Genomic DNA, 13428 nt, shown 5'->3' with positions numbered 1-13428 from the left:
TCCTGTGCCCTGGGTCTGTGTTTGTTCCACTTAAAGGAAACTCCATATCACTGACAAAGAAATAAACTCTTGCTTTTACTTTTAAAAATCTACTGAGTTCTCCCCAATACTTTCCCCTTAATATGAACTCCATGAATTTTACCTGAAGTGCCCAACAGTAACACGCATTTGCTGCAGCCTACCTTCGGAAAGAACATAAGCACTAAGCGTGTTCTTTCCACTGGACCACAATGCCTCCTATACACGTCTTTGGAGTAATTTCCATAGAACACTATTAAATTCTATAGGACTTTTCCGCAGTGGTAAAAATGGCTCATTCCCTTTCCCCTATCCTTCACAGAGGGGTTAGCCGAAAGTTCACTGTATCATTTAAATCCATTTGGCAGCCTAATTTTGTATCACCATGTTTTTCCATCAACATTTTGAGAAGAGTTGATTGTATAGTGGGACATTATTCTCATCACAAGATGAATCCTGCTTCATGCATTTAAATAGATCATTGAACTGATTTAGCTAAAGCTTGTGTGGGAAACTCAGTCTACACAGTAACTTCTAATTTAAGGCTGGAGATGCACTCCCCCTTAGAGTACATCTACACAGCAGCTGGGAGGCCGACAGACACGCACTAGATCTGCTTGAGCTAGTGTGTTTAAAAAACAGAAGTGTGACTGCAGCAGCGCAGGTGATGGTTTGAGCTAGCTGCCCACGTTTGCACCCAGCAGGTTAGTTGGGATTGTACTTGTGTGGCTAACCCAAGCTGCTGCCCATGCTGCGGGGGCCAAATTGCTATTTCTAAGCTCTAGCTCAAGCAGAGCTAGCAGGTGTATGTCTACCTGCACTGGGAATCATGCCTCTCAGCTGCTGTGTAGACCTCAGGCTCTTTTTGTACAATATGTCTACACTAGAAATACTACAGCTGTAGCTCTGTAGGGTAGACACTTACTACACCAACGAAAGGGGTTCTTCCATCTTCCACGTCTCTGAGAGACGGTAGCTAGGATGATGGAAGAATTCTTCCGTCAACCTACCAGTGTCTATGCTGAGGCTTAGGTTGGCTTTATTATTTTGCATAGTGGCATAACATTTTTCACAACCCTGAGCAAGCGATGTAGTTAAGCCAACCTAACTTTGTGGTGTAGATCCCCCAGATTATTAGAGCATTCAAATTCTATGGTACCTAAGTAGAACCTTTGGTTGCTTTTGCAGCCAGAGCTGGAAAATTTTAATACATATTGGGGTCTGGCAGCAGGCAAGGAGTCATCGACCTTAATTTCAAATGCAGCAGTGAATGTCACACTAACATCAGTGCTGTTGATGAAGGTGATTAGGAATAGGAAACTAACTCTGAGTCCTACCCAGCCTTTCCTCCCAAATTTGGAAGTAATACTGATCAATGGATGGAATTGGTGCATTAGAAAACCTTTCGCTCCTGATTTAAAGAAACAGTAATGCTTTGTTGCTTGCTTTTCTCCCACCACTTTCATCAGAGGAACTCAAACCATTTTAAACATTAATTTAGCATCCTAACACCACAATGTTGGTAAATATGGTCCTTCCAAGCTTACAAAGGGGGAGGAAAAACATCTTCACAAAATGGTATTTGCCCACCCCTCCCCCAGCCAAGTAGTTACATTAGGTTTTTGATAGGTGAGTAAAATATCATTCATAATTTCATCATCTTCATGTTAGAGTAAGAGGCTAGATTTTGTGCCTGGACTGATAAATTTTGGCATAAAGAAGTGAAATGTCTTTCCCAAGGTCATACAACAAGTCAGCAGAAGAGCTGTAAATAGAACTGCAAGGAGCTCTGATTCCCTGTCCCCTAGTCAAACCAATGATGTTTTAAAGTCAACAGAAGGTAGGCTTGAACTTATGAAAAGCAAGAGGGGAAGTGGATACACATATTTGTCATTGCTCATGTATGCTCCGAGATCACTAAGACATCACACGCAGTTTCACACTTGAAGTTTTACCAGTTTTCTGGACTCAGCTCCAGTAACGTAGGTAATATAAAACAGATAGTGAGGTTGGCTTGTTTATTTCCTGCCAGGACATTGTGTGAGCTGGGGGGTGGGGGTGGGGCGGGCGGGGGCAATTTTAGTCGTGGCTCAAGCTAACAAGAAGAGTTAAACCATCAGTTGTTCGGACCCCTAGATATGTTGTGTCAAGGCATCTCTGAGAGTGTCTTTGGAAGAGCATTCTTTAAACAAGCCCCATTTTCGTGTGGCTTTAAAACTTACAGAAACAACATTAACCAATGGTGTAAAGACCTAACATGAGGATCCATTCAGAGAAGTTAGCCAGGAATCAACACAGATCACATGTAGCTGAAGGTGCAACAAATAAAGTGGAGCTCTTTCTTTTCACAGACTCCTGTCAAAATCAACAAGCTATATTTACAGATGAAGCAATGCTGACACTGTAAAAAATACCCCTGACCCATTAATATGGGCTAAGAGCCCTGCCCTCTGTCAAAGAGCACCATGTGAATGAGGATTAGCACCCCCCTCTGCAGACTAAGGCTAATTCACAATGGAAAGATGGGCTGCATGCACCACGGAGGTATTCTAGCACAGTGACAGCTCTCTGTAGCATTAATCAACAACTAATTATATGGATTACAGTTTTGGACATTAGCTTGCTGCCGCACCTCTCTAGTACCTGAGGGCTGTAGCTGAGCATTTCCCACCCTGATCAGAATGCATTTGTTATAACTAGCTGGGAACCCTAACATTTGCCTGTGTTTGGGGCAGAGAATGTGTCTTTTCGGTGTCTGTAAGTTGCACTGTAAACCTACACAACTGTGTTAATTGTAAATAATTAGTCTTTTGCAGACCTGGAAAAATAAAGTACAAATGTCACATTCTCTTCTCAGTGGCATCAGTTCATACTCAATAGGGGCTGACTCTGTATGTCACAGTGGGGAATTTGGTCCAAAATATCTGGATACCGGAGTGTGTTTTATTAGAAAGGACATATTCTGCCACTCACCCCCCAATAAAACAGCTTGATGACAAAGTAGCTTTGTATCAGGTAATGCAGAAGCATGCTACTGCACTCACACAAACCCATAGAAAGATTTACTATAGAGCAGCAATTCTTACTTTCCCTCATTTGAAATCTGGTTTTAGCTGTTGTATGCAGCACACTGCAGCTGGTCTTTGAAATTTCACCCTTCTCCCCAAGCACCCTTGGTTAAGAGATCTATTTCCTATTAATTTCTAGTCTCACTTTTAGATTCATTCAGGTTCTTATTCATCCATCCATCCATCTTCCCTGTCCCCCCCCCCACCCCTTTTCCAGCCATCATGAAATTTACAATTCATTTTTTCAGGTGACCCTGCCAGAAGGGTACTGACATAAACAGGAGAAAGTTCAAGAACTGTGAAAACAAAACCCCTTACTTTAATAATCAGCAGGAATGCTCTGTGGAGTGGAAAAAGCAGCCAGATGTGAACAGAAATTTCTTTAGAACTGGGACGGTACAGTACTCGGTAGAGTTTTTGCAATCCCCCAGACAACCACCTCAGCCTATCACACTCCACTTTTCAAATACCATCTGAAAACACTCCTCTTTCAGAATTGTTACAGTTTTAGAGCCTGATTCTGAAGGCTGCAGAGTGTCTCCTTGACTTCAATACAAGTTGAGGGTACCACACAGAAGGCATCCAACATCTTGCAGGATAGCCACCTTAACATGAGCTTCTGTGCAGGACTCCCCTCCTACATCCATTTTTAATAATGCCAGGTGTTTAGATCACCATTTCCTCTTTATCTACTTTGAAGTTCTTAATCATGTATTATTAATCTTGTGTGTAATTTTATTTTTATTTCAATTGTCTGTACAGTGCCCTGCACACACCTCGGCACTGAGTGCTTAATTAGTAATTAAATTATTATTTTAACTAGATGCATAGCAGCCTGCCATTACAGAAGACACCTGAGAGAAGAGAGATCAAAACAGCCATCATAAAATTTACTCTGCTAGAAAGCCATGCTCTGAGGAGTGTCTACTTGCTCTGCATCGGTAATTAAAAACTACAGAGGAGAGCAAATGATTGAATATATTACTATCAGCTCAACAGGAGAGGAAAAAGTGTGTGGAGAATGTAATCATACACCATAGTTAGCTTTGCTATACAGCATCTAACACAACATTTGTGGGAGTTGCTAAACCTGCAATTCTTGAATACAGGGACTAAGGATTAGAAGCCACAATGACTGATGGAGAGCCCTGGGATTTTGCTCATAGGTCCTTTACACAGGGCCATTATTCTTTGCTCACAGTCCTCACTCCCGCACTTTAGATTGTCTTCTCCTCTCTGTGTCAATAGGTGCTAAGTCACCACGCAAGCCCTGTGACTGAACCAACCACCTCTTCCAAGACTGGCTCTCTCTCTGCTGACCACAAGGGGCTGCTCAAGGGTAAGGGAGCATATACCATTCTCCATGACAGAAGCTGTGAAAAGTTACCATGGTGGCCTTCCAGCCAAAGGTGCAGAAGTCCTAAGAATTAGACTCCATCCTAGGTTTCTCTCATAGCAGCACATTGTTCTACCCACTGAATATTGGGCTGGCTGTCTACTCTGCTTAATTTTTATTATTACATTTCTATCTACTGTTATATGCAACATTATCATATACCTCTTTACGCCTTTAGAATTTATTCAGCATTGGGAGAGGCAAGGGGTTTGGTGGGGATGGCCCAGGAAGGGGGAATGGCAGCTTGAGCTGGGGTTTTATAAGGCTAATTAACTAACATGATCCGTTAATTTTTCTAAATGGAATCTCTGCTATTTTTAATTATGTTAAACACCAGGAGTTTAAGAAAGAGGCAATAAAAATTAAAATAAACGGAACAAAATGCATAGGATGAACAGATACGTTACCTGAAGAGGCTTCAAGAGTCACGCTCTACCTTCATGATATTATATTTTACCATTGGGCTATGATGGAGAGTTATTACACAATTCCTAGGTTCACAGCTCCCCCAGGTACTTATTTAACTGCACTGTTAAATGCATGGGACCCTAACTCCACCTTCAGCTACACATGCTTAACTCCCATGAATTGTAATAACAGTTGCACAAGTGGGTCTGGGAGCAGAATTTGTCACATGATATAGAAAATGACTTACAATTAAATACTTTTGTTCCAAAAGTATTTAATTTCTGTTTGTTCTTCAAGGAATATATTTGGGTGCATTTTGTTGCATTACAAGTTGAAACTTTAACAAGATGTCAAATTATCCCTGTTGTACAACTCAGTTAATATCTATAGTAGGACTGGTATGTTTATTCTGGAGTTAGCTGTGGAAGTGCAACCAAATCCGTAATAATATTTTGCATTTCTAGATCCGTTTCTTTCAAGGTTCTCCAAGCAGTTCAGGTACGTTATTTAAGACACAACAACCATGTAAGACAGGAATTATTATTGTTACATGTAATAGATGCTGGCTCATTACTGGCTAAATACATTTATGTAGTGGGTCGGTAAATTTCTAACTGACCTCCTGATAGGTCAACAACACCAAGGTCTGATGGAGTGTTAACCAGAGTGCATTGGTGAGTAACTGCATCCTGACGAATTCAGTGAAATCTGTTGTTCACCTTTTAATCCCTTTGCAGCCAATCAGATAAATGGAAATCTATGCCTCTAGACTGACTTATCAATAGTTAACTATATTCTTGTGGACCTATAACTTCATCGGTCCTATAAGAATATTAGTTTAAAAGAGAAAATTGTTACAAATTTGGAATTAGTGGACTTAATTACTAGATGTTTCTAATGAAAACACTCTGAACATATGTAACAATACAAATGTTGGATTTGTATTTTGATGAACATAAAGATTTGGCATCAGTTAGCTTTAGGTCAATATTTTCCTCTTGGGATAATAAATCTTGATTTTTCTCAAGAGCAGTAAATGAACTGCTTATTTTGCCTATTTTACAGATAGGGCAACTGAGGCACAGAGTTCATGTGGTTTAACTAATCTTAAATAAGTCAGTGGTAGAGTGGAGAATAGACACTGAGAATCCTCACTCCCAGCCAGTTGGTCTAGCCACTAGACAATACTCCCGCCTCAACACAAATAATTGGTGATTTAGAATCTGTAAAGAAGAAATTTCCCCTTTCAGTGCCATTAGGATGGAAGCCTCTTCAGTACATAGTTTGATTGTTGTCAATCTTCCTTAAAAATGTGATTTGATTTTTTTTTTTTGACTCATCATGGTTCTAACGTTGTATAGTTTAGGAAAGGACTTTTAAACCATATTGCTTTGCTGTTTGTTTTGACTTCTGAATTCTTTAAACAAAGTAATCCTTGTGAATTACAAATCAAATGGTCCTGCCCAGCTTTGTGGTGCACTCAATAAAAGGCAATGGTTAATATTTAAGGGAAAATAGGTTGAAGATTTTAAATACAAGAGTGAGTGTCTGGCTATGGTGCCTCTTCATGTTGAAGATGGAGAAAAGAAAAGGGGTAGGCTATAGGGATTTCTCACTATGAAGCTGTTTTGAGATGCAGGAGTCTTACATGTAAGCCATCTGCCTCTATGAACCAAAATATACCCTTCCTTTCTATTCAGCACCCTAGCACACACTTACAGAACATCTACTCATCACTGATAAAATATGGCTCCTGAGATTAGTATTCTGTGCCATTGACATAGGAGTCCAGTGAACTACACAGACCTTTGGATCCAGATTTTCAGAAGTGCTCTGCTCCCATTTAGGCACTAATTAAGTGGACGTTTTCAAAATATGGATGCACATTGGGCACTGAGCTCTTTTGAAAATCTGGCCCTAGTGACCTAAAAACATCATCCATCCCAAACTGATAACAAAACAACTGATCTTCAGCTTCAGTGATTCTTCCTTTGATCTAAGGACTGTCTTCATTATTCTGTTCTGTGACACAGCACTATCTCCCACTCTTAGGCTGTTCTGCTGGTATTTACATGTTGCAGCAAAAGATATGACAGGGGAGCTTCTAAGAAAGATGAATGCTATTGAGAGCCAGACATGTAGTATAATGCTGATTGCATACTTCATTCACAGGCCTCAAAATCATTTTGCAAACAGTTACTTACCACCCCTGTGTGATGATAAGTATTCTTCCCATGCCACATATGGGGAAACTGAGGTCCTAGGGAGATTAAAGGGATTTCGCCAAGGTCTCACAGTGAGTCAGTGGCAGAGTTGGGAATAAAACTAAGGTGTTCAGAAAGGACAATGAGGAGAACAGTATAAGAACCTAGATAGACAAGCTGATTTCAAGTTCCTTGTTCTAACTACCAGATAACAGTGGCACTGTGATCCAGGGTATCCTTATTACCCATTGTCTCAGAGCTACAGTACTCTGTCTCTGATGACATAAGCATAATTAATTACCACATCAACTAGGAAAACAAATGAAACCAAATACTTACATGAGTACAGAATCTCTCAGGGGGGTCCCCACAGGTGACTCCTGGTGGATCCACTCTCACTGTCACATAGTCCTTCATTCGCATGGCCTTGGGCTGGCAAGCATAAAACTCCCATGATGGGCCATCATCTGTGGTCACCCAGGATTTGCAAATGTCATAGTGTCCCATGGCCAGAGGGAGACAGTGCAACAGAAAAGCAACCAGGTGCAGCATGGCAACTGATACCAAGCGCAGAGTCCCTGGGCAAAGGAAATGCCTAGAGTCCCGAGAAAGGCAGCTACTGGACTAGGGGTTACTGTCAGGATCAGCATGGAAACGTCTCATTTAAAAAATTATATAGCCTAAGGAGATCCAGATGACAACAATGGCCCAGCTCTGTATGCTGTGTTCAGACAAGGAAAGTCTCTTAGTACAGAAGCCAAGTTTGCAAGTCACTTGATCTGGAGAATTATAGACAGCCCTTCCAGAACTGCTGATCAGCGGTCAAAAGTCTTCCTTAACTTAATGGTTTTTTTGTTTTGTTTTGTTTGTTTTGCATAAAAGATCGTCTACATCAGTGTGAAAATATCTAGAGGTGACTCTACTCAATCAATAGCGCTATCAAGTTCTGATTCGCTGATGAAATTTGATAGGAGAAAAATTGGAGAGGCTATATGATGAGGCTAGATCAAGTTTTCTTTAACCTTTTCATCTGCTACCAATGTATAGTTTTTTAAAGTGCCTTAAACTGTGGTGTGCCTTAAATAATTATTTTTAAAAAAAAAACAACTTTATTTAAAAAATATTTAAATGACATTATTATCTATGTAACCTTGAAATGGGAGACTCTTTGGTCCTAAACTTTACTTCTTTTAAAGGGCAACTTTTCTGACAACATAATTTGGGTGGTAAATTTTGCAAGCCATCTAAACCGATTGTCCTATGGTCACTTTATTGAAAATAAGACCATTGACTTGTTTGTTTGTTTCTTATTTTGCTTCTTGCATTGGTGAAAAGGCATGCACGTAGGACAATTTCTGGCTGATAATGACAAGTTTCCAAAGCTTCAGCTACAAACCATCCAACTACCTGCAGTCTCGTTTCTTGTTCATTATAAGGGGAAAGGGAGAGCTCATTAGCAAGCACCACCTGCAACAAATTAAAAGACAGATTAGCTGGAAGAAAGGGGAAGAAGGTGAAACAAGGTTTGCAAGAACACAACTGTCCCATGGAATATACAAAAATTAGGCTGAGCTTTCTAGGAGTCATGAGATTTAAAAAAGCTTGTAAGTGAGACATACAACTTTAATAAAAACAATCCATATTAAAATACTTATGGGCGTTCTATTGTATAGAAGGTTTGTATCAGTAGCTACCTCAGTTAAGGGTATCTGATTTTTAACAGTATCTGAAAAACAATAGCACTAATGGATCTCTAAATTATATCAAGAAGAAATGATAGGTCATTAGAAGATTGAGAATGGACCATGAATAGGTAGACATAGACAGGAGGGATAGACAGACAAATTGATAGTCTTACAAAATAAGCAAATAAATAAGGTAGCTAGGCAGACAGATACACAGTCCAGTATCCACAGACAGGATTTATTTGCACAATAACATTTAATGAAAACAATTTAAAGTACTAATAACCTTTAAGGTTTCCTAATACACGAAGATCAATGACCTCTCCCGGTATTCATTTCAGATTAAACAAAAAAAAGTGTGTAATCTTTTCCTCTCTTGCCACTGGAGTATAAAAATCACAAGTAATCACAAAACAAAATAACAAAAAAAGGCAAACTTCTCTCAGCATTAATCCCAAAGTAGTTCTATAATGAGAGGTGTGAAGTGTGTTTTCAGAACAAAAACTTGAGCAATGACTAATTCTCTTTCCACCTGAGTCTACAACTCCCTTTCCCCCTCCAGAATTTAAAGATGACTTTGCCTGCATAGTGTGTTCAGTATTTGCTTTATCATGAACCTTGGTTACTATGTGAAACTCTAGGTTACAGATCCATTGATCCATGTTAGGGGGATTCATACATCTATGTTAACATCTCCCTCCCCGCCCCCTTTTTTAGACTGAAGGGTTTCTGACTGAGATGAATGAATGCAGAAAAGAAAACCAATCTTTCATGCTTCATCTCTAGTTGTTCAAAGGAGAGCCAGTTATAGCTTCATTGACCCTGAATAAACTCCCCAAAAAAGAATAGTCTGCTATTTTTACATTGAGTAAATTTAGTAAAAAAAATAAAATGGTGTGACACAGAAGTGTCTATAAGCCCTGCTGACATCAGAGCTGGTTTTTTATTATAAAAGTCAGTGCCTAATTATTACATCAAATTGGCCACCACCAACTGGTAAACAACATCACAGAGAAGTAGAGATTTCAGTAGAATACACAAACCAAGTAAGGTAATTTTCTGTCGACGGGCACTCCGTGCTGTTATCTTTAAGAAATTATTTTCATAACCTTAAAAATAATACATTTTGCACTTGAATGGTTGACGGAGGGAGAAGCTTAAGAAGGAAAGACTTTATACTATCTATTAGTTGTTTTGTTGTTATATTTGGCAAATATCACATATTCCCAAGGAAATAAAAATCTGCCTGAGAATATATCTACAATTAGTCAAACAAGCACATTGTCTCCTTGTTATAGTTGTAGTGTCAACGTTTTAACCGTACAGATGTTTTGCAGAAATAATTCAGTGTTGCTCTGAAATAATATGGCATAAAGCAAATACGGAAAAAAAATCTTTTGAAACTACAGGTTTCACCCTGATCAGTTTTGTTTTGTCCTTGGAAAATAAATCTTCACCCAATGTAATTAAGAAACTGTAGTTCACAGGAACAAATAGAATCAATGCTCTTTATTTTCCTTTAAGAGTACTCAGCAATCACAAGGGACTGATAGCCAAAGTATTAAAAACACAAAATTAGATTTTATCTGGGTATCTGGACTTAGCTCTTTCCTTTTTTTATTGGATCAACCCTTTATTGAAATAACGAGACAACACTTTGAGTTACAAAACACTGCTCTGGAATTAAGTACAGAAAGTAAACTTGATGGAGTTGTCAATGTTCTTTCCAGAAGTGTCGCCTTGAACTATAAAAATCAAAAAGACTGACACACACTGTGTGCAAGGAGATTTTTTAATCCCCTCTCTCTTTTTCAGGATGATAATACCCCTTTTTAATTCATTCTAAAGAGCAAAGTTAGAAAATATACCCCCAGCATGTAATACAGCAGGCACATGATGTTGCAAAGCTCAGAGGAGAACCATATTCCCAACAGAAAGATTGCAAATCTCACTCACATTTAGCTGCTATCCTTAATGCATTTGTGGTTCCACATAAATTGATGCTGCTTTTTTTTTCTTTCTTTCTTTCTTTCTTTCTTACCCCTTTGCATAAGGACTTTGAGATCATTCAAGGACTAATGTTAGAAAGCAGGCAAAATAGGAAATTAGATGTCAGTGTAATATGATGATCTCTAGCTTTGCATCACTTACTCTGAAACTCTAAAAAAAGTTTAAGTGGAGAGAACAGCACTTCCTTGGCACAAGAAGGGTGAAAGCTTGAGAAATAATCTAGAGTGTACTTTGCAAGGGTCGTACAACTAACTTTAGAGAAAGAAAGTGGAGGAAAAAAGCTCCAGACAACTTGTTTGGAAATTAGAGCTTGTTACCAGGGGACTTCGCTATTAGTCTCTATCTTTCATCTCTGTCAGATAGGGAAAATTGCAGGCACTGAAAATTCCAAGATACTGGTTAATTTCATAAAAGTTTTCCTGCAGAAAGTTGGGTGCAATCAATAAGGTGAGGCTTTTAAAAATATTTGTCCAGATAATATTGCACTTGGAATTTGTGTGTCCTTATAGTTTTACAAAGCCTCCCCTAATCACAAAAATCTATGCATCATCTTTTTACAATAGGCAGAGCAGAGTAAATCATTTAACATCTGCCTAAACATATGCAGGCAAACAAATTATTGCATAGGTGCACTTTATCCATAAAAGCCAGGAAGAGAACTGCAGGGGGGAGACTCTAAGGTTTTGTGTGTTTCCTGCTACTTTTGTTTTTTCCAAACAAATCAGAGCTCTATTAGATAGATAGATAGATAGATAGATAGATAGATAGATAGATAGATAGATAGATAGACATGTTTAAAATGTGAAAAGCAGCCAGTCAAGGCAGAGTTAAGGAGGGGAGGGGACGGGGAAGGCGGACAGAGCACTTTGATAGAAAAGACTGAAGTGAGCCACCCTGTAACTTCACACCTTTCAGAAACTGCTGGACTGTTAATCTCTTGCCCAAACACCCGGAGAAAGCCGCCGTGGGAGCGATGGGTTGGTCACAGAGCATCCTCCCCAAACGATCCCTTCCATCCAGATCACAAGTTAAAAGGAAAATTAAAGAAACGGGCAGGGCACCGCCCGCCAGTGGCCCCATCTTGCTCACTAACTTCTGCCCAGGGAGGTGGGTGCTTTGGCCAGCCTCAGCGGCGGCTTCCCACCCGCCCGCCGGCTTTGGACAAACCCACGCAGCGGAGGGGGGCAGCTCCCTGCTCAGCGATATCGGGGGGCCCTCCCCGCCTCCGATTTCCTTCCCTCCCCCACGCCGCGGGATTCCTTACCGGGGCTCGACGCTCCTGGAGCCGCTGCAGCGAGGGAGGTTCCGCCGGAGCTCCGTGCCAGGCGGGCGATGCACACGCGTCCTCTCCTCCTGGCTGGGGGGGGGGGGGGAAGGCTGCTCCCCACCCCTCGGTAAGGACCAACCTGCCAAGGCAGCGTCGCAGGGCTTGGCGGAGCGGGCGGCTGGGCGGGGGGGCGGGGGGGAGAGGAAAGGGGCTGCGGGGGGGGGTGGTAAAATGGGGGGGGGCGGTGTAGAAATTTCAACCCCCTTCCCTCCGTCTCCAGGGGGAGCTCGGAAGCCCGGAGCAGGGATACGAGAAGTTGAACTTTTTCGTACCGCAAACACCCGCGGCCCTACCCCGCCCGCCGCCCCCCCCCCCCGGCCAGAAATAGAAACCCAAACCCAAATTCGCATCCGCGCCCCGGGCCGGGTCCCCAGACACCGGGGCCGGTCCCCCGCCTTGAGCTCAAGGGCAGATGGCAGGGAGCTTTAGGAGAGCTCCCTCCGCCCCCGCCCTCGCGCCTCTCCCGCAAGTTAATACTGAGGCTCAAAGCCTTTTGCCATCACTTTCAATCACAGTCCTCGCTTTTATCTCAGTGCCTGATCCCGGGCTGCGTAACTTCCTCTGTGGAGCTTTCCCCCACACACCATCCCACCGGCGAGCAATGTGCTTTGCTTAAAGGGGCAGGGAAGGAAATGCCGGGGCGGGGGAGCGGCGCCAAGGAAGAGAAGGCAGCGGGCGGAGGATGTCTTGGGCAGCTCTGCGAAGCGTCCTTAGCTTTCAGCACCACGCTCCTGGACACTCGGAGCATGCAGACAAAGCAGCTTCTGCCCAGTCCCAAGGGACCGACCCCCTCCCCTTCCCCCCCCCCCATGTGATTAATGTGCATACCTAGATCAACTGAATAATGAGCACGGTTAGCTTGGCATCGTGTTATTGCAGGGATATGTGCAGTTCTTTCTGGGTAAGTTTCACTACCTCTGATCAGATAACGAAGGGTCGGGATCATTGGGTGTGCCCCTCTTCGTACATGGGGTGGGGAGCTGGCTTTTTGGTTTGTTTTGCTGCTCTGTTTTTGTTTTGCAGATATTCGCTGGTGACAGGGGATCCATGTGGCCAGCCGCTTGTGATTCAGCGCGCCTGCCGTGAGCTCTGCGCCCAGAAACCTTGGGATCATGCTTCTCCTTTACTCTGAAGCGACAGTACAAATAAGGCTATGGGGTGTGTGTATGGGGGGGGGTGTTTGGGGGAGCGGGAGGTTGGGATTAAGGGGGAGGAATCAAGCAGGAGCTACTGAGCCTGTTAATCAGATAATAAAGAAATACCTTGGTAATGGTGGGATGTGCTTTTGGATTTAACCAAACCAGATTTTCTT

At 41.8% G+C, this 13428-nt stretch overlaps 1 protein-coding gene across 3 annotated transcripts in view; it reads right to left on the bottom strand.

Moving 5' to 3' along the window:
* Positions 1-12730, bottom strand: part of NTNG2 (netrin G2) — a 72582-nt gene extending 59852 nt beyond the window's left edge. The window contains exons 1-3 of one of the 3 annotated variants that reach the window (XM_073313846.1): positions 12054-12730; positions 10736-10854; positions 7434-8561 (exon numbers count right to left, since the gene is read on the bottom strand). In XM_073313846.1, coding sequence (XP_073169947.1) covers positions 7434-7646 — 213 coding nt within the window. In that variant the 5' untranslated portion in view covers positions 7647-8561; positions 10736-10854; positions 12054-12730. Of the gene's footprint in view, positions 1-7433; positions 8562-10735; positions 10855-12053 lie in introns of those variants that run through there. The other 2 variants (XM_073313845.1, XM_073313847.1) reach the window with 2 other exon arrangements.
* Positions 12731-13428: the final 698 nt, after the last annotated feature.

Source organism: Lepidochelys kempii, chromosome 16 (genome assembly GCF_965140265.1).
Source record: "Lepidochelys kempii isolate rLepKem1 chromosome 16, rLepKem1.hap2, whole genome shotgun sequence".
In the NCBI taxonomy this organism is placed as follows: Eukaryota; Metazoa; Chordata; order Testudines; family Cheloniidae; genus Lepidochelys; species Lepidochelys kempii.
Note: the sequence above shows the minus strand (reverse complement) of the source record. Positions and strands in the feature narration are given on the sequence as shown.